General features: G+C 45.0%; 1 protein-coding gene across 3 annotated transcripts; it reads left to right on the top strand.

Moving 5' to 3' along the window:
- The first annotated feature begins 4549 nt into the window (after positions 1-4549).
- Positions 4550-12935, top strand: STEAP1 (STEAP family member 1). 3 transcript variants are annotated; one of them, XM_051852757.3, is made up of 5 exons: positions 4550-4704; positions 7207-7321; positions 9327-9839; positions 10426-10590; positions 12586-12935. In XM_051852757.3, exons 2-5 carry the CDS (start codon positions 7238-7240, stop codon positions 12841-12843), a joined length of 1020 nt encoding a protein of 339 aa, XP_051708717.2. In that variant the 5' UTR covers positions 4550-4704; positions 7207-7237; the 3' UTR covers positions 12844-12935. The 3 variants fall into 3 exon arrangements, with proteins under 3 accessions (XP_051708717.2, XP_089171158.1, NP_001164745.1); XM_089315032.1 differs by lacking the exon at positions 9327-9839 and having other exon boundaries at positions 4575-4704; NM_001171274.1 differs by lacking the exon at positions 4550-4704 and having other exon boundaries at positions 7238-7321; positions 12586-12843.
- The last annotated feature ends 6345 nt before the right edge of the window (positions 12936-19280 follow it).

Genomic DNA, 19280 nt, shown 5'->3' with positions numbered 1-19280 from the left:
GGTAGCCCCCACACAGGATGCCCACTATCAGAACACACAGGAGGCTGGGCTGGCACCAGTGATCAGCCTCCGGTGTAAACGTGAGCTGTGAACTAACAGGTTTACACCTGAATTCTCACAAGGTTTAAAGACTGAAGCACGGCATTTCACCAGATGAAGGAGAATGCAGAAAGCTCATCTCCACCATGAACAGAAATTAGAGTTGGAGGTGTGAACATGGCAGTTACTTCTAGTTGATAACCAAAATGTGCTACCCTTTCCTCCACAGTAATAGACTTTAAATGCTGATTGCACAACTTGTGCTTCAGTTCTTGCAGGGAAATAGTTCACCTGCTACTTGTACGCATTCCCTTTCTCATGAGCTAGACTATGATGTGCCCGTGCCTTAGCCTCGATCATTATGCCAAGAACAGTGCACCTGGAGTCAGAAGTGTGACAAGACACAAGACACAAGGAGCTAAGATGCCTGAGTGACGCTGTGGAGCAGAACGACCCTGTCGACATGGAATGTTTCACTCCTCTCTGCAGGACTATTACAGGAGAGAGACACTGACTTCTCAAAACCTCTCTGTCTAGTTCCTCTTTGTTACAGCAGCTTACCCCACAGCCTGACACCAAAGGTACAGTTGAATGGAAGGGAAGATGCTTTCTATTAACTGTTACCCTCTTGAATCTTCCCGATTTGGCACAGCCGGAGGAAGTACTGATTCATTCTGTGTGGTCGAGAAGCAGTGAAGTGTAGCAGAGAGAGCCCTGGAGTCAACTAGACTTTGGTTGAAAATGCTACTTGACCTCTAAAATCTATACAACTTGGGTCAAGTTAAACTTCCTAAGCTCCAGTTAACCTATAACCTGAGGACAGTCACAATAAAGTAGGGATATTGTAAAATATAAATTAAGTAATATTTAAGGCTACATAAAATAGCCCTAGGAAAGAGCCATTGTTTCATAAACAAGAATGTCCTTTCTTGCATCCTTTCTTCTGGAGGCTCAAACCTAGCAGGAAGTAGGCATGGTTCTGACCGATCAAGCTTCTTGGACTACGCATTGGACTAGTACCTCCTACCCAACATTCTTTAGTTCTCTGCTCCCTATAGATCCAGACATCTAAGGCCTGTAGTTCCATGTTAAGGACAACCCTAGACCCATACTCTCTAGAACAGAAAACAAGAAGGATATGCACTAAGGAAGGTGGGTAAGAGAATGTTCCCCATACAATAAAACCTGTAGCAGATGGATAAGTGATTTAAGTGATGTCTAGACATTCATGGGTTCCTTATCCATATGCCTTATAAATTTACCAAGATGCAAGGCTAGTCCAGCAATCTCCAACTTGCAAGAGATACAAAGATAAAAGTGGTCAAGGCCTCTGCTCTCTTAGAGTTCACAGTAAGATAAACAGAGATACATATAAAAATCTCCAATACATATGGATTCTGAAAAGGGCTATAATGCAATACAAGGTATTATACAAAAAAGGTAGGGTATGGGCTATGAGACTATAACAAAGATTTAACCAAGACAGAGTGTTTTGAAAAAGAGAGTTTACTTCACTATCATGTAATGTTTGAGGTAGATATGTGGGAAAAGGAGAAACTGCCTAAAATAAATATGATTAAGGTGATGAAATCTGTGTTTTTAGCCTCAATACTTCACTTTCGGGGCCAGCACCATGGCATCGTGGGTAACGTCACCTCCTGCAATGCCAGCATCCCATATGGGCACCAGTTCAAGTCCTAGCTACTCTACTTCCAGCTCCATGCTAATGTACCTTTGGAAGCAACAGAAAATGGCCCAACTCCATGGGCCCTGCACCCATGTGAGAGACCTGGAAGAAGCTCCTGGCTCCTGGCTTTGGACCTGCCCAGCTCCTGGACAGTCCAAGTACCCGGGTCCCTGCACATGTGGGAGACCTACATGGAGTTCCAGGCTCCTTGCTTTGGCCTGGTCCAGCCCCAGAAATTGCGGCTATTTCGGGAGTAAAGACATGGATAGAAGACTTCTCTCTCTTTCTTTCTCTCTCTCTCCCTCCCTTTCAAATAAACAAATATTCTATAATTAATTAATTAATTAGATCAGGTTGTTGGGGCAGAGTGTAGTACAGGGTTTGACTCACCTCTTGGGATCCCTGCATCCCTTATCTGGGTGCCTGGCTCAGCCCACTCCTGTTCCTCTGCCTGGCTCCTCCCCCATTCCAGCCTCTTGTTAATGAGTAAGGGCTCATTAGCCTTTGATGACTTGAGCCTAGGAGGCTCAAGTACCTGGATCTCTGCCACTCATGTAAGAGACCCACAGTGAATTCCAGTTCCTGGCAACCACCTGACCCAGCCCCAGCTGTTGCAAGCATCTGGGGAGCGGATCAGCACAGAGAAGATATTTCTCTGTCTCTCTGTCTCTGCCTCTCTGCCTTTCAAATACAATGAAAATAAACAAAGAGATCAGGTTGTTTATTGGTCTGGCAAAAACACTTATGAGGGCCTGTGTTGTGGTGCAGCAGAGTAAGTTGCCAACTGTAACATCTCCATCCCATACCAGAGTGCCAGTTCGAGTTCTGGCTGCTCCACTTCCAATTCAACTCCCTGCTGATGCACCTGGGAAAGCAGCAGAAGATGGTCCAAGTACTTGGGCCCCTGCCATCCATGTGGGAGACCCAGATGGAGTTCCTGGCTCCTGGTTTCAGCCTGGCCCAACCCTGGTCATTGCAGCCATTTGGGGAGTGAAGCAGTGGATAGAATATTTCTCCTCTCTCTGCCTCTCCCAATCTCTGTCACTGTGCCTTTCAAATAATAAATGAAATTTTAAAACTTTAAAGTACTCATGGATTCTAATTTATTATATTTTCTCCATGACATGTTAATGTGAGTCACTAGCTTGGTATTTGACCTGAAATAACACTGCAGGTTGATTTTGCTAATAAGCTGTTTTGCTATAGTTTAAGTTTGTGACAAAATATTCTGAGTGATCCAAATTTGTTAGCAACTCACAGTTGAATTCCCACTTTAAAATCCTCTCGTTCTTATGAGTCATCCCAAAATGCACAATCTGCTTTTCAATATTTACAAGAGCGTAGCACTGTTTTCGACAAGCCATATGGGCTCTGAAATATTAGTGTTCAGGAGGCTGACTCAGAGCATCTCAGCCACTTTGCACCATATTTCTCAAAAACCGTATTTTCCTTCTTTTCACACTCAAATCACAGGTCGTTTGTATGCAAAAAAATGAAAAAATTGTAGCTACTTGAGCTGGGATATTAACTCCTGACAACTCAATAGAAACTTGTTAGTATACTGTGTTGCTTTCATAATATCTGCAAACTAGTAAACTGCCTGACATTTTCAATCATTTTACTTTGGAGCATACAATATTCACTAAACTAAAATATTCAGCATTGAAACATTTATAAGAAATGCAGAAATAGGGGCCGATGTTGTGGTACAGAGGGTTAAGCCACCACCTGCGATACTGGTATGCCAATTAAGCACCAGTTTAAGTCCCAGCTGCTCCACTGCCCATCCAGCTCCATGCTAATGGGCCTGGGAAGGCAGTGGAAGGCGGCCCCTAGCACCCAGGGGACAAACTTGGATGAGTTCCAGGCTTCTGACCTCAGCCTGGCCCAGGCCCCTCCATTGCACCCATTTAGGGAGAGAACCACAGATAGAATCAATCTCTCTCTCTCTATATATATATATATAAAAAATAATTCTGCCTTTCAAATAAGTCTTTAAAAAAAGAAATGCAAAAATAAAAATTCTTGCAGTCTAACCATGAAACAAAATTATCTGGGACTTGATTTTAAAAGTTTGAGTTAGAAGAAGAAAAGCAGCTGTAAGTGGAACTTGTAATATTACCTATATATAAATATAATAATCGCCTTGTGATCTGCGTATGAAAAAATGACATTTGTTCTACCAAATCTAGCAGAATGAAAGCACACAGCTTTGTCTAACCATTTAAAACCAGGGTCAATTAAAACACCCAACAACGCTTTAGGCGCCCTTAACAATTTGTGTTAATTGTGTAGCCTGTGCTACACACGCAGTTTTTTTTCTGTAAAACTTAGTTTTTTTCTAGTTTTACCAAAACGTGTAGGATTCTATTTCCACCACAAGGTGTCGGGCCACAGTCATTTAATCTTCAAAGGGAAAGCCCATGAGTACCAAAAAAAAAAAAAAATGCGGTTTCTAACGAAACACGGACGGTCTCGGCGATGAGTCCAGGACAGCCCGGGAACGCGGCTGGGCGCTTGTTTTCCTTTGCTTTCTCCAACTCAGGTCCGTTCTGCAGAGCTGCAGGACAACCCCTTAGGTGCGGCCGTGGGGTCGCAGCCACTGCCCGGGGCCGGCTCCAGCGCGGAGCTCCGAATCCTGAGTCCTGACAGCCCCCGCCCGTTAGGGACCCCCAGGACCTGAGGCCGGCAGAAAGGCGGGGGCTCTCAGACGCTCTCCGAATCCCTCGCTGCAAACCCCGGCCACTTGCGAGAGGGACGGGAGCCCGCGTGCGGAACGGGCCGCTCCGCTCCGGCTGGGCGCTGGGAGGCGGCCCGGACGCGGCCGGCAGGGGGCGCCGGGCGCGCGGGGCGGCGGCGGCGGAGGCGGCGGAGGCGGGGTCTGCCCGGCCGGCGAGCGGGCTCGGCGCCCCGGGGACTCGGCGCCCGGGCAGCGCCGCTGCGGCCGCGTCTTACCGTGCAGTCCCACGCAGGAGCGGGTGAGTCCCTGGGGCCGCGCCTGCTCGGCGGGGGCGCGCTCCCTGCGTCGCCGGGGCCCCCGGGGACGCTGCGGGGCGGGCGGGGCGGTGGCTCCCTCGGCCCCCGGGGCGCGGCGCGGGCGCGGGGCGGGGGGCCGGGCACGCGCACGAGGCGAGATCCTGGGGGCGGTGATGCATGTTGGTTACGTTTGGCGGAGTGCGGGTTCCGAGGGCCAGTTTTCCAGCCTGGCCAGGGCGCCCGCGTTTGCACGCGCCGGGGGGAATGACTGGTGCGTGCAGCCGTGCGGCTGGGTCTGGGGTCTCCAATCCGGAGGTTTTTCTGCTGCCCTTCCAGGGTCTGGGAGGGGCTCGGGTGCCTCGGGAGTAGTCCCTCTGCCTCCCGGCTTGTAGCGAGAGAGCGCTCCGAGGCGTGGAAGCTGAGCTCGGGGAGGGAGCGGTGGTTTGGAGCGCACGGGCACAATGAAGCGAGTGTGCGCTGGGAACGGCCCGAATGCCGCGGTGTGTGCCAGCCAGGGAAAGGTTTCTTCCGCGAACAGGGGTCTGCGGAGGCGTGTCGACATGCAGCAGGAAAGCCAGCCCAGCCGCCCGGAGCAGTCCACAGAAGCGGCCGCCTCTCCCCGGGGAGCCGAGTTAGGAGACCCCGGGTCGGATTCCGGGGTGGTCTGAGCCCCCGGCCCGTTCCCGTCCTGGGGTCTTTGCCCTTGGGAAGAGCTTGCTGTGGGGTGTGTGTGCTGATGTCTGCTGGACACCGTGGGTGCTGTGTGTGTCCTCTGCCTTTCTGGCCGGCCTGGTTTTGCGCGCTGACTTTACGCAGGACTGGCAACGCCCGGGCTCATGAATGCCCCGGCCTCTGCTTCCCTCCCGTCCACAGCCAGACCTCTGGCCTGCTGGAAACGCCCGCCTGCTCTCCTGGGCGTCAGGGTCCGGGCCGTCTTGTGTGCTCCCTGCCTGCCACGGTTGTCCCCGGAGTTGATGAGCTCGTGTTGCACAGACGCGGCCGTGTCCACAGTCTTTACGGTCCTGGCACTCTTAGGGTTGAAACTGCCCCCAAACACACTACACGCCTTCTCGTGCTTGATGTCAGGAGATGACACTCCCGCTCCTCCACCCCGCCCCAGCTCAGCTTGGAGTTCAGCTAAGTCACCGGACGGTGTGGAGTGCCGTGTCTCAGAGAGAGAGACGTTGAGTTGGTCAGTGCTTGATTCCTGGCGATTCTTCCAAGGCCCTTGGTGAACAAGGCAGCTCTGACTTCCCCCGCTCAGGGAAGGCGTGGGCTCTGGCGGGGAAAGCCAGGCCTGGCCTCCCCTCTGCATAGTCACAGGGCTACTCTGTGTCTTGCCCATGTCTTGTTCTTGCTTCTGTTTGTTGACTTTCTTCTGTTCAAATAATGACGTCTTCCTCCACAGTTACTGCACAGAGAAACGGCTGGTGGCCTCACAGCACCCCTACTTTGTTTTTAAGTATTTTTAACTGTCCCTGAAAGAGCTTTCCTCTTAATGAAGTATTACAGGTGACCTGAAATTCAGAAATACTCTGAATAGCTTCTGTCAATCAAATTGTGTGTCTGATCTTTTTTTCTCACTGAATTTCATAAAGAACAAATTCAAGATGTATTCCTGTGAAAATCATTTTAGAACTAGTAAAACAACAAATAATATTGTGACATTCTGTGTTTCCCTTCCCTAAAAGTTGGTCCACCAAGCCTGGCTGAAGATCTGTGAAGACCTTAGGGGAAATATTTCTTCAGCCAGCAGAAAGCTGACAGTTATTTCCCAGGAGGTGGACCCAGAGAGCGGGCCTGTCAGTGAGCACACTCCACACCCTCAGTAGACTTGGACCAGCTGTGCCCCACCAAGAGTGAAACCACACTCTACAAACAGCACCTTCCTGACCTTTATGCCACCTTGGGTTCATTGCTAACAGTATCTATTCTGCTCATTGTCTGAAACCCAGGCCACATTTCCCCACAAAATCCATCAGTGATTATTAGTTCCGATTCCATTGTCAACAGTCTGTTAAACATCTGAGGACTTCCTAATCTGCTATTGCTGTCTCCATTGATAACATTGTTACTCAAAAAAAAGTGTTCTCAGTTCTGTTTACCTTTGAGGGAGTTGGTTTTCCCCTGTGTGAGAACCTAGAGCTAACCCTTCCTGAAATAAAAGGCACATCCCACCCACCCTGGTAGCTCACCGACATCCCACCCGTGGTAGCTCACCGACATCCCACCCGTGGTAGCTCACCGACATCCCACCCGTGGTAGTTCACCGAGACACCCGGGTCCTTCGTGGTGTAGGTAATGGGACAAAGCAGAGTGGTTACTATTGAAGTAAGGGCACTGGCAGGAAACTCTTGCACATTGTAAATGGGTCAATCAGTCACTCTCTGAGTTTTAGTTGTACTTTATTTACTGTAGTTCTTCAAGTACATTTTTTCATATTGTCCCATCAAACATTAACATCAATAGAAGAAATTTGAAGATTATTATTTTTATTTTTATAGGTGGCTTAAGCCATACTGTTTTGTAGAATTAATGGAGAGCAGAAAAGATATGAGAAACCAAGAAGAACTTTGGAAAATGAAACCTAGGAGAAATCTAGAAGAAGATGATTATTTGGTAAAACAATAACTATAATTAAAATATGTAAATGTAGCTCATATGTCATTCTTTATCTCCCAGTGTTGCAATAGTGATTTTTTCACCCTACTCCACTGGTGAAATCTGTATTTGGATTCCTGTCACTAACACTGTGAGAGATGACAGGCAGTGTGGTATATGTGAGAGGAATAGTACCTTGATTGTCAGCAACTAAACCAACTGACTGAAGAAGTCACTGGAAATCCTGGGTCGTGATTTATTTACAAAGTGAAAGTGTTGTACGGGCCATCTGCATGGTTCTTCTAATTCCAACCGTCTGTGGTTTTAAGTTGGAAAAAAAAAAAAAACAGTGTCTATATAGCAGAGATTTTGTAAGCAAACATTTTTCTCAGAGGTGCTATGGCAGCACACCAAGATATTACTGTAACCAAATACATTCACTCTTGGAGAATCTGTTATCTAGCGTTTAGCCAACCACAGAATTAAAGGCTTCTTACCGCATTACTACATTGAAAACGTGGCAGGAATTTTTGTTTCAAACTCTTACCTTTCTAAATTATCTCATCTGCAGTTTTAACAGAAATTATATGTTTTCCTCTTGATTATTAGGCAAAATAAGAAATGTATTAAGACTCTATAAAAATAACAGCATGCATAAAATAAAATCATTTTCATTTTTTAAGTGTCTTGCTTGCTGTTTCATAATCTGCTCTTAACCATAAAGTTGATCTCAGTTGGTTATACTTTTTGTTTTAACATCTAGAACTGACAGAAGCTGTTTCACGCTCAACTCCCTCTAAATGGAGCAGTTGGAAAAAGCATTGGCTATAACAGTGATTTATTACTCAAAGTGAAGTTCACATACCAAGAGCTGTCATTTTTAACACTAGAAATTATAGAGAACTGTATGAGTTAAAATTACTCTGCATAAAATTAGATGAACAAGATAATCATTAACATGATTTTGGGTATTACAATGTTCTAGATCCACATATTGAGTGAGAAGGAACCTTATTCATAGTGTTTTGGTATTTCGGTCAGTGATGGAAATGACACATTATTCAATGCAGTCTTCTTTTGAATTGTTGACTGTCTAGAAATGCACCTGGATAAAGTGTAACGTTCTCAGGAAATAATCATTTCTGTGGGATTTAACTACTTATAGAGCCTTTTTATAACCTAATATGTATGACTATCAGTACTTACACAGATGTTATTTTAGAAATAAAAATCAAATTTCAAGAGTATGTGAGATAAATTATATATTTTTATGTAATAGTAATAATGATTATATTATTTCTGATCCTTTGTATGAGTGAAGAATCTACTCTTCATTGCTTTGCAGACACTTGTCCAGTAATCAATAAAAATAAACTCATAGTTTACACATTTATTGTTTTTACCAAAGATTACATTTTTTAAAATTTCATTTTATTTATTTGAAAGAGTTACAGAGAGATAGAGAATCTTCCATTCACTGTTCACTCCCCAAATGCCAACAGCCGGGGCTGGGCCAGGCCAAAGCCAGGAGCCAGGAGCTTTTTCCAGGTCTCCCACATGGGTGCAGGGGCCCAAGTACTTGGGCCGTCTTCTGCATTCCCAGGCACATTAGCAGGGAGCTAGATGGGAAATGGAGAAGCCGAGACTTGAACCCACACCCATATGGGATGCAGATGTTGAGAGCAGTTTAACCCATTCTGCCACAACACCAGCCCTATTACTACATTTAGAAAAAAAACTTCTTCAATTTTGGCTTTCCAGCTGCATTAGTTTATGTCTTCAAGTGTCTAAGCTTTAGCAGAGGTGTCTGAAGCATTTGTTTCTTTTCATGGAGAACTCCAGTGACCCTAGGTACACCTTCGCTCAGTGCCACGTTGGCTGCACTGTCCCCAGCAAGCCCGGCTCTGCAGGCAGGGTTCTGAATGCCCTTCCCCCTGAGAAACACAATGAGTGAGCAATAGGTAATGAAGAGAAGTACTTTGTTTTGTTGAGTGTTAAGATGTGCACTTTCTTTCCTTTGTAGAGCAAGGACACAGGAGAGACCAGCATGCTGAAAACACCCGTGCTTGTGCCCATGCACCAAACAGCGCACGCTGATGAATTCGATTGCCCCCCAGAACTGCAGCACACACAGGAGCTCTTTCCAAAATGGCGCTTGCCAATTAAAATAGCCGCTGTCGCCTCGTCCCTGACGTTTCTCTACACGCTTCTGAGGGAAATAATTCACCCGTTAGTCACTTCCCACCAACAATATTTTTATAAAATTCCAATCCTGGTCATCAACAAAGTGCTGCCAGTGGTTTCCATCACCCTCTTGGCACTGGTTTATTTGCCGGGTGTGATAGCAGCAGTGGTACAGCTTCATAATGGAACCAAGTATAAGAAGTTCCCACCCTGGCTGGATAGGTGGATGTTAGCAAGAAAACAGCTTGGGCTCCTCAGTTTCTTTTTGGCTGTCCTGCATGCGATTTATAGTTTATCCTATCCAATGAGACGCTCCTACAGATACAAGTTGCTAAAATGGGCATACGAGCAGGTAGGATGACGATGTTGACAGTACTACCAAACTAACAAGTCGGGGTCGTCTAACACATTAATCTTTTCTCATTGTGATACCAATGCCCCAAACCTCTGTTGAAACCATGTGTTGAGAAAGTATTAAGCATTTAAAAATATTTTCCATGATAACTTCACTGGGTCTTGGCTAGACACTTTTACATTGAAGAATGTGTTTTAACCTGAAAATAAAGCACAATGTTAACAACATTGAAAAATATAAATATTTGTTCATAGATAGGGATGCCTCTAATCCTCTACCACTCTCCAAGCTTACTTTTTAATGCTAATTGTCCTTGTCGTCTTACTTACCATGTGTGCATGCATATTATGATTTTATTATAAGGTAATAAAACAGATGAGATACATGTTGTATTCCAGAAAAGATATTAATAGCTGCCGTGTAAAACTTCTGTTAGAAGAATCCAGGAAAAAAGAAAAAGTCATCAATTGTGGAGCCCTCTTTGTTTTCAGGGCCTCCCTTGTACACAGGAAGTGCAGAAGGAGACACATGTGGGAAGTGAGTATTGTTTACGTTCCATTTTTCCTCTTTTACTCCCTAATAGGTCAAGCAAAACAAAGAGGATGCCTGGATTGAGCATGATGTTTGGAGAATGGAGATTTATGTGTCCCTGGGAATTGTGGGACTTGCAATCCTGGCTCTTTTAGCGGTGACATCTATTCCATCTGTGAGTGACTCTTTGACCTGGAGAGAATTTCACTATATTCAGGTAAATGACGTGTAAAATAACTCTGCTCTCCCCAAGAGATAAATCTTGTTTGTGCTTATAATATCAAGTGCCCTGACTCACCCAACAAAACACAAGAGATTTTCCAATAGCAAAGATCCCACAATTGTTCTAATTAATAATATCCTCTCTCATCATTTTCCCTGTTATTTCTAAATAGGAATAGTGTTTCTAGACATAAATAAAAGGCAATACTCAAAGAAAAGTACTCTAGAAGTTGAAATTTGTTACACACTTGCAGGCAACCAAATAACTACAAATATGATATTTTAGGAATCTAATATCCATGGTTTATCAGTTCTCCATAAATAAGAATATTGTGTTACCTGTCTTCTGACTTTAAAATCTGTGCTTGAAATGCAGAGTGTTATCTACTGAGGTATTCAGGTATTTCATTTTAGAAGGTGCTTTTCCAAGTTAAATTTCATGTAGCTTCCTCAGGAGTTTCTAAATATTCTTGAAATTCAAAAACTATCACCGACTTACTGAAGTTTATCCCTTAGTGGTAGATTACACTTCATCAGAGCAGTGTGCCAAGATGCAGAAAGAGACCCATGTCTGACAAGGCTCAGAGGACTAAATTTAATTCCGTTATCAGCACTGCCAAGATTTTTCAATTACAGGATTTTGGCCTTTATAGGTGGACTTCTTTGGAAATTTCCGTTAAGTCAGACGTCCCTCACTGTTCTTTCTGCGTGTCCACAGGTTCACTTCAGCAGACATAAGTGCACCTGATTAAGCTGGGAAGTGTGGCTCCATCAGAACTAGTGCAGTGCAGCTCAGATAGTGTACCGCATTCTCCAACACAGTATTTTCTCATTTGCAGGTTCAGCCTGTAGGAGTGCTCTGTTCCTCCAATAAGTAGCTTTCTTCCTACATTGCTCCCCCATCACACATATCTGAACACCACTCTTCAGCTTCGATTGGTAATTCAACCACTGCATCATAGCAACTGATTCCATTTCACTCAATGTGCAACACCTTGTCCATGAGACATATATAGAACACATTTATTCAACTTATTTTCAACCAGGAACATGTATTTTTCAATTACTAACCCGGAAACTTTTAGAATCCAAGAGCTGGTTCTGCTATGATTTACCTTAGAGGTGCTTATCCCGAAATATGAACTGAGCTATTTGATGGTATTCATTGAGGCTTGAGAGTACGCCTGAATAATTGTGAGTTAGATTCATTCTGGCAGGCTAATAATCATTTCCAGTACAGTGAGTAGAGGTCAGAAGTCATCTAGTGGAGCTGTTGTCAGAATGCCATAAGATTACATAGGTGAGTAACTATTTGTAAGCAAGTTCAGCGCCAAAGCAGGCTGAAATTTTTCTTCATATTTTTTTGTTAAAGTATTAAAATAATCATCAGTATTTTTCCATTTTATCAGAACGTTTGAGTTTTTTAATCATAGGCCAAATTAATTCCCTTTGATATTCATTCACCAAAAACAGAGTGAATTACATTAGTTGCCTTCACATTAATAAAGATCACTGAGGTCAAATTGACTTTTGCAGCAATTTTCAATTAAAGCACAAATATTGACGAGCAGCTAACAAGTGCAAATCATTGTGTTGATTCTGCAAGGATGCTGTGGTCAGACACGGTCCCTGATCCTCAATGTCTCCTAATAGACTTCAGGCAAATGCACAAGAGACAAAGTACCGTAAGTGTCCTAGAGAAATGAACAAAGTGCTAGGAAAACAGAAGACAGACTCGTTGGTCACCTGAGACTAAAAGGATGGTAGTGAATTTTCTCAACTTAGACAGCCAGGAGGCAAGAGCAATATCCAAGGAAGGTGGTGATGGAGAAAATGTAGAGAATGGCAACACGTGACTGAGCGTTGTTGAGAAACTCAGTGGGAAAACAACCAAACATGAATGAAAGGATTTCCAAGCCTCTGATGACATAGGATAATAAACTCCTATTGAACCGGTTTTCACCAGTATACTTTTGTTTTTCTTTTGCAGAGCAAGCTAGGAATTGTTTCTCTTCTACTGGGCACAATACATGCACTGGTTTTTGCCTGGAATAAATGGGTAGATATCAAACAATTTGTGTGGTACACGCCCCCGACATTCATGCTCGCTGTTTTCCTTCCCATTGTTGTGCTGATGTCTAAAGCCGTACTGCTTCTGCCATGCTTGAGGAACAGGATCCTGAAGATCAGACATGGTTGGGAAGATGTCACCAAAATTAACAAAACTGAGATGTCTTCTCAGCTGTAGAATTACTGTTTACACAGTTTTTTCCATATTGGTATATTTCATCATAAACATTTCAAAGTTGTATTTGTTAATAAAATGATCACTTGAGGATATTAATGTATCTCTGTTTATGGGAGAGTAAGTTTGAAATATATATATATATAAAATTCCTTGCAGATTTGATTCTAAGCAAAAATGTCTTTTAAAATACAAATCTTCAGCATATTCTCTATGTTTGATGAAGCTAAACACAACAGAACAATCACATCTGCTTTGCCAGACTGCCAAGCATTACAAATAATAAAAGACCTTATTATACCAGTCCTTGCTTCCCATTGCACAGGTATCATGAACCATGTTTATCTGAATCTATGATACTAGTATGTCCAGTGTTTGTGGTTTTTTGAGAACTTTTATTCTCATGCAGCCAGATTTTATTCATGGAAAACCTGTCTCAAAAAGCACACAGGAGATGAGTGGTTTAGATGCCAGATGCAGTGCCCATGTTCCGTGTATGAGTGCCCAAGTTCAATACCCACCTCTAGCGCCTGTCTCCATCTTCCTGGTAATAATGGCTCAAGTAACTGGATTCCTATCACCCACATGGGAGACCTGTGTGTACACACACACACACACACACACATGCACATCCAGACAAAACTGAAGCTATCCAGGATAAAAAGGAAATTCAGTAATTCCCACTTGAATATATACAACTTAGTTGAACTTATTTCAGTACATTGGTGAAAGCATACCATGAACCAGTTATTGAAGAGGCAAACTGTGCTTCAGCTGTCCATGACTTGGTAACTCAATCTGTTGTATATTCAGAGGTTTCTAAAATTAGCAAGAATCATCACAGGCCTTATCTTTTGTACAGAGAGGCTACTTATGATTAAAGACAGTAGAGTCAATGCTACTGACCCAAATTAGGAAAACAAATTCATACGTTCACTAAGTGGAGACTGTTTCTACTTTTTTGTTCTATTACAAGGGTAATTATTCATCATTACATGGGGGCTGAGGAACCTCCTGAGTTCTAAGTTTGTGTGCTGCTGGAGTTCAGACAGAGACATGCTTGCAGACAGTGAAGAAAGGAGTTGGGAGCAGCACAGTTGGAGATGAGAGACATGATTCACCATAAGAAACAGAATCTAGGGTTTTAGAGTTGCAAACCAGATTCAAAAGTTAACTTAATATGGGACGAGTCAATTAAGTAGGACACACATGCATCCTCATCCGCCTCTGAGATGCAGCAGTCGAGTGCCTGCGCCGGTACCTGCAAGGGAAAGTGCCAGCACCTTCCGGACTAGCAGGAGACATCAAGTGCTGGCCTTCCTGGTACCAAGGCAGCAGTGATGCTGGAGCTTGGAAATGAGTTCCAACAAAGTGCACCTCAAGCAAGCTCTCAAGGACAGCATCTGAGTCCTGGCTTGGTGACTGGAGCACTGTTGCTGAGTCAGGTAACAAGCAACGTCTGGCCTCTTCTGAAACGTGGAATAGACCTCTTTGGAAATTCCCAGTGACAGCAGAAAAGGAATTTGCAAGGCTTTAGGAGGAAGACACAAAACATCTATATCCAGTTTATAGTCATAGATTGATAAAAACTAACTTTGCAATTTTTCTAAATTTTTGATAATGCTTGTATAGTATTTTTATAGGCAGAATAAAACGTTTGTGCCCGGTTGCCCCTCTTGCAGGCCAGCTCTCTGCTATGGCCCAGGAGTGCAGTGGAGGATGGCCCAAGTGCTTGGGCCCTGCACCCACATGGGAGACCAGGAGAAGCACCTGGCTCCTGCCTTCGGATCAGCGCAATGCGCCAGCCGCGGCGGCCATTAGAGGGTGAACCAACAGCAAAAGGAAGACCTTTCTCTCTGTCTCTCTCTCTCTCACTGTCCACTCTGCCTGTCAAAAAAAAAAAAAAAATTTTGTGGTAACCAATACACAGAGTACAAAAGTATATAAATGAAATTGACATTTTGAGATTTGATTATTGCTTATCGCTCTTATCTATACTCTTGAGGAACAGTGGTTTTTCCACTTGTTTAATTCTTTAGTGAAGGGTTAAGCTTTGATTATAAAGAAAATTGAAAGTGTGTCATTGTAAAATTTTTTTTAAATAAGAGGTAAGGTGAGAAGTATTATGTATTTCATAAACTGTATATATGAAATACATGAAATTTGTTCCCTTTATAGAAATAAAAGTTATTATATTTTTAACAAATACATTCTGGTATAAGTTTGGATTTCCTTTTTTCCAATCAGTATCTATAAACCACCTCCCATATTCAAGGCCAGTGCTAGAGGATAAAGCAAGATAGAAATGATCTAGTAGCTACTCAAAGACTGATAGGGAAGACAAGTTTAGGAGAGCAGTGGATTCTGAGAGTGCTGTGTCACTGAGGAAGGCAAGTCCGGTTTTGTTTAGGAGGGCAAAGTTGGGAAGATGTGCAGTTGATGAGACAAAAGAACTATGTGAGTGTTGAAGTATAAGTAGACGTCCTTTAGGCAGAATGGGAAGATAGAGTGGGATGGGAGGGGGTGGAAGGTCTACTTCAGAGTGACTGCAGCAGAAAATACCAGACTTTGTGGGGAAAGCAATGCCAGGTTAGGTGCGGACAAAGGCCAGCTAGGTCATCATATGACATGAAGCTGTGTCTGGACATTTTCCATCGAGGAGTAGGGAAGTCAGTGAGAAACTCAAAACAGGCTTAAAATCATCTGATTTGTATTTCAGAATGATTTATCTACAAGCTATGCAGGAATGGGTTTGATGGTGAGGGCCAAGGGGTGACGGCACGTTGGGAAACTGCAAGAATATTTGGGAGATGAGTACAATGTTCCAGGAAGAAATAAATTCCCATATCAGGGGGATTACAGAGGGGATGGATAAAACAGCGGAGCTAATGAAATGCGATAAGAAGAGCAGCTCTCCAAGAGTCTGCGAGCAATAGAAAATGAGGAGGGGGCAGGCATTTGGCACGGCAGTGCGGATGCCATTTGTGATGGCTGCATCCATATCAGAGCCCCTGGGGTCAAGTCCCAGCTCCATTTCTGATTCCAGCTTCTTGCTAATGCGCAGGAGATAGCTCACGTACTCGGGTCCCTGCCATCCACGTAGAGATTTGTCTTGAGTTCTCAGATTCTAGCTTTGGCCTGGCCCAGTCACAGCTGTTGCAGGCATTTAGAAAGTGATCAGTGGGGCCAGCGCCGCGGCTCACTAGGCTAATCCTCCGCCTAGCGGCGCCGGCACACCGGGTTCTAGTCCCGGTCGGGGCGCCGGATTCTGTCCTGGTTGCCCCTCTTCCAGGCCAGCTCTCTGCTGTGGCCAGGGAGTGCAGTGGAGGATGGCCCAAGTGCTTGGGCCCTGCACCCCATGGGAGACCAGGAGAGGCACCTGGCTCCTGCCATCGGATCAGCGCGGTGCGCCGGCCGCGGCGGCCATTGGAGGGTGAACCAACGGCAAAGGAAGACCTTTCTCTCTCTCTCTCTCTCACTGCCACTCTGCCTATCAAAAAAAAAAAAAAAAGTGATCAGTGGACAGGAGATATCTCTGTTTCTGCCTCTGTCTCTATCTATACAGACAGTTAAATTAATCTATGTTAATTTTAAATTAAAAAAAAATGAAGAGTGAGAGATAAAGCATTCAAGGTAACATTTTTAGCATTCTTTTAGCTTGGATGATTTAAAGAATGACAGCTTGAATGATTGATTGATTAGAAAGGGAGAAAGAAAGATATCTTCCATCCACTGTTTCATTCCCCAAATGGCTGCAACAGCCAATGTCTGGACCAGTTCAAAGCCAGGATCCAGAACTGCATTCTGATCTAGCACATGAGTGACAGGGACCCGAGGACTTGGGCCATCTTCCATTGCCTTTGCAGGTGCTTTGGCAGGGAGCTGGATCAGAAGCAGAGCAGCTAGGACTCCTGTGTCACAGGCACTGGATTTACCTGCTGCACCACAACACCGGCCCCAAGAATGGCAACTTTAAATATGATAGAGAAATCTGCAAAAGTAGCAAATATATTTTAATGAAAACAAAAATAGGTGTGTGTTCTGCATAGTGTATGTTGTTTGCAATAATCTTAGTTGCTAAGAGATACAACTTTTCTTTGCAGTTTCAAGTTACAGAAATAGAATTAAGCATACAATTTGGGCAGTGGGAAGGAAAAACAGATGGTTTCTTGCTCCTTTGAAACGGTGATTTTGAGAGGCAGAAAGACAGGCATACAGAGAGCTCTCATCTGCTGGATCACTCCCAAAATGCCCACAAGAACCAGAGCCAGGCTTCAGTGAGGCCAAGAGCCAGGACCACAGCTAGGTGGCCCATGTGGGAGGCAGGAATCGTATTACTCGAGTCATGACCGCTGCTTCCAGAGTGCACTGGCAGGAAGCTGGAGTCATGAAATCAAACCCAGGCACTATGATGTGCAGCACGGGCATATTAACCACTAGACCAAACACCCACTCCTGCAAAGGTGTTTTTAAAATAAAACTTCTGGTGTGGGTCACACAGTCCTGGAGGACAGTCACAGCGTCTCCCTGGAGTGAAAGGACCAGCACCTGGGTTGTCGCTGACCAGGAACCCAGAGCCTGCCTTCCCCAAGCAGAGTTCCTTTTCCTGCTCAAAATGAGTCCTCCTGGTGTTTATTTCCTTTTTTTTTTTTTAAGATTTATTTATTCATTTGTTTGTTTGAAAAGCAGAGTTACAGAGAAGCAGAGGCAGAGAGAGAAGTATTCACTCCACTGGTTCACTCCACAAATGGCTGCAACGCCCCAGAGCTGGGCGGATCAGAAGCCAGGAGCTTCTCCTGGGTCTCCTACACGGGTGCAGGGGCCCAAGGACTTGAGCCATCTGCTGCTGCTTTCCCAGGCCATAGCAGAGAGCTGGATCAGAAGAGGAGCAGCCGGGACTCTAATAGGCATCCATATTGGATGCTGGCACTGCAGGCAGTGGCCTTATCTGCTACACCACAGTGCTGGTCCCAAAATATGTCATTTTCCTTGAGACCACTAACTCTAGAATTTTCTTCCAAGGAAATGAGGAAATGAACAGGATGCAATAAAAAAAAAAATCTGCCTTCAAAGTGAGCGTTAGAAATGTTCCAGCATGGATTTAATGGTAAACCTTGCTTGGTTAATCAGAAGTCCTCTCTCCTCACGCCAGTTTTTCCAGATGTTTTCAAGAGGCCCTTTGAAGGGGTGGTAAATTATTGGATCTTTGATTTGTTGAATATGATCCTGTGCTTGAATAATTAATGAACCACTGACTTGTGACCATGTCACGTGCCCTGAGGCCAAGGTGCGGGACCTCCTGCACTGATCCTCCTCCTTCGGCCAGTCGGGGTCCTCACCAGGTCAGACTCCAGGAATTGTGCATGGATGCCCATTTTCACTGAGCCAAGAACAAGCTGCCAGTTCCTGCAGCTGCAGAAGTACTGAACTGGAAGAGGCTGGCGAGGCCACCTGAGCTGTGTAATCCCTGCCTAGAGCCATGATCCCACCGAAATGAGACTTCCCGTGGCACGGGCTTTGTTTCTGAGCAACACTCAGAGAGAGCGGGGACAGGAAAGGAACGTGGGGACCAAAACGGTAATGCTAAGAACCCGTGCATCTCCTTAGAGCCAACACTTCTACCTGCTCCTCAGCCTGGGCAGTGACCGCTTGGCCCAGATCTTCAAGAGAACCAGGAAGCTACGCCTCAGGACCCAAGCACGACCCTGGGAAGTCATGTCTAACCCACGCTTGGCTGTAACTTGAAGTTGTATTGCCACACACGAGAAATCTTAATGGACTGCATAGCGGAGCTCAACACTGTAAGAGTGGGGGAAAGGGGCTTTGTTTGTAATTTTTAATAGAAGGAAACTTTTTGAGGAAAATCTCTAACGGAAAGTGAGCTACACTAGAGGTCAGAGTTGAAATGGACCTCAGGACCAGGTTTGTTACTGCCCTGCGTTGTTACTTCTTCCATCCCACGCACAAGCTCCTGTGACAACACAGGCTCCATGGTGCACAGGTTAAGACGTTTCCTCGGAGCCTGCGTCGTGGCATGCAGGCAGCCCGTGTGGGTGCCGGACCACATCCTGGCTGCCCTCCTTCTGATCCAGCTCCCTGTCATGCCTGGATGTTGCTGTTGATTTCTCAACAATGTTGCAGTGGATTCCTTTCTGAGAGGAGGAGCGTGGTGGGGGCCAGAGGTGCGGAGTCACCACACAGATTCCGGGAGTCGGGCGAAAGCAGGCTTGAGGCGAGCAGCCCGCAGACTCATTTATTTCAGTTGGTACCACATCTTATATAGCCAAGACTAGCCAATCTGGTTAAGGGGCGATCTATGCCCCAGCCAATCCCAGCCTGTTGCCAGGCAGTTTCCAAAGCCATCCAATCACAGCCTGTTGCCAGGCAGTTTCCATTGCCAGGTGGGTTTCAAAGCCATTCCTGAGTAACTGATGCTCGCT

Source organism: Oryctolagus cuniculus, chromosome 16 (genome assembly GCF_051225735.1).
Source record: "Oryctolagus cuniculus isolate XC-2025 breed Fujian yellow rabbit chromosome 16, ASM5122573v1, whole genome shotgun sequence".
NCBI classification, from domain to species: domain Eukaryota; kingdom Metazoa; phylum Chordata; class Mammalia; order Lagomorpha; family Leporidae; genus Oryctolagus; species Oryctolagus cuniculus.
Note: the sequence above shows the minus strand (reverse complement) of the source record. Positions and strands in the feature narration are given on the sequence as shown.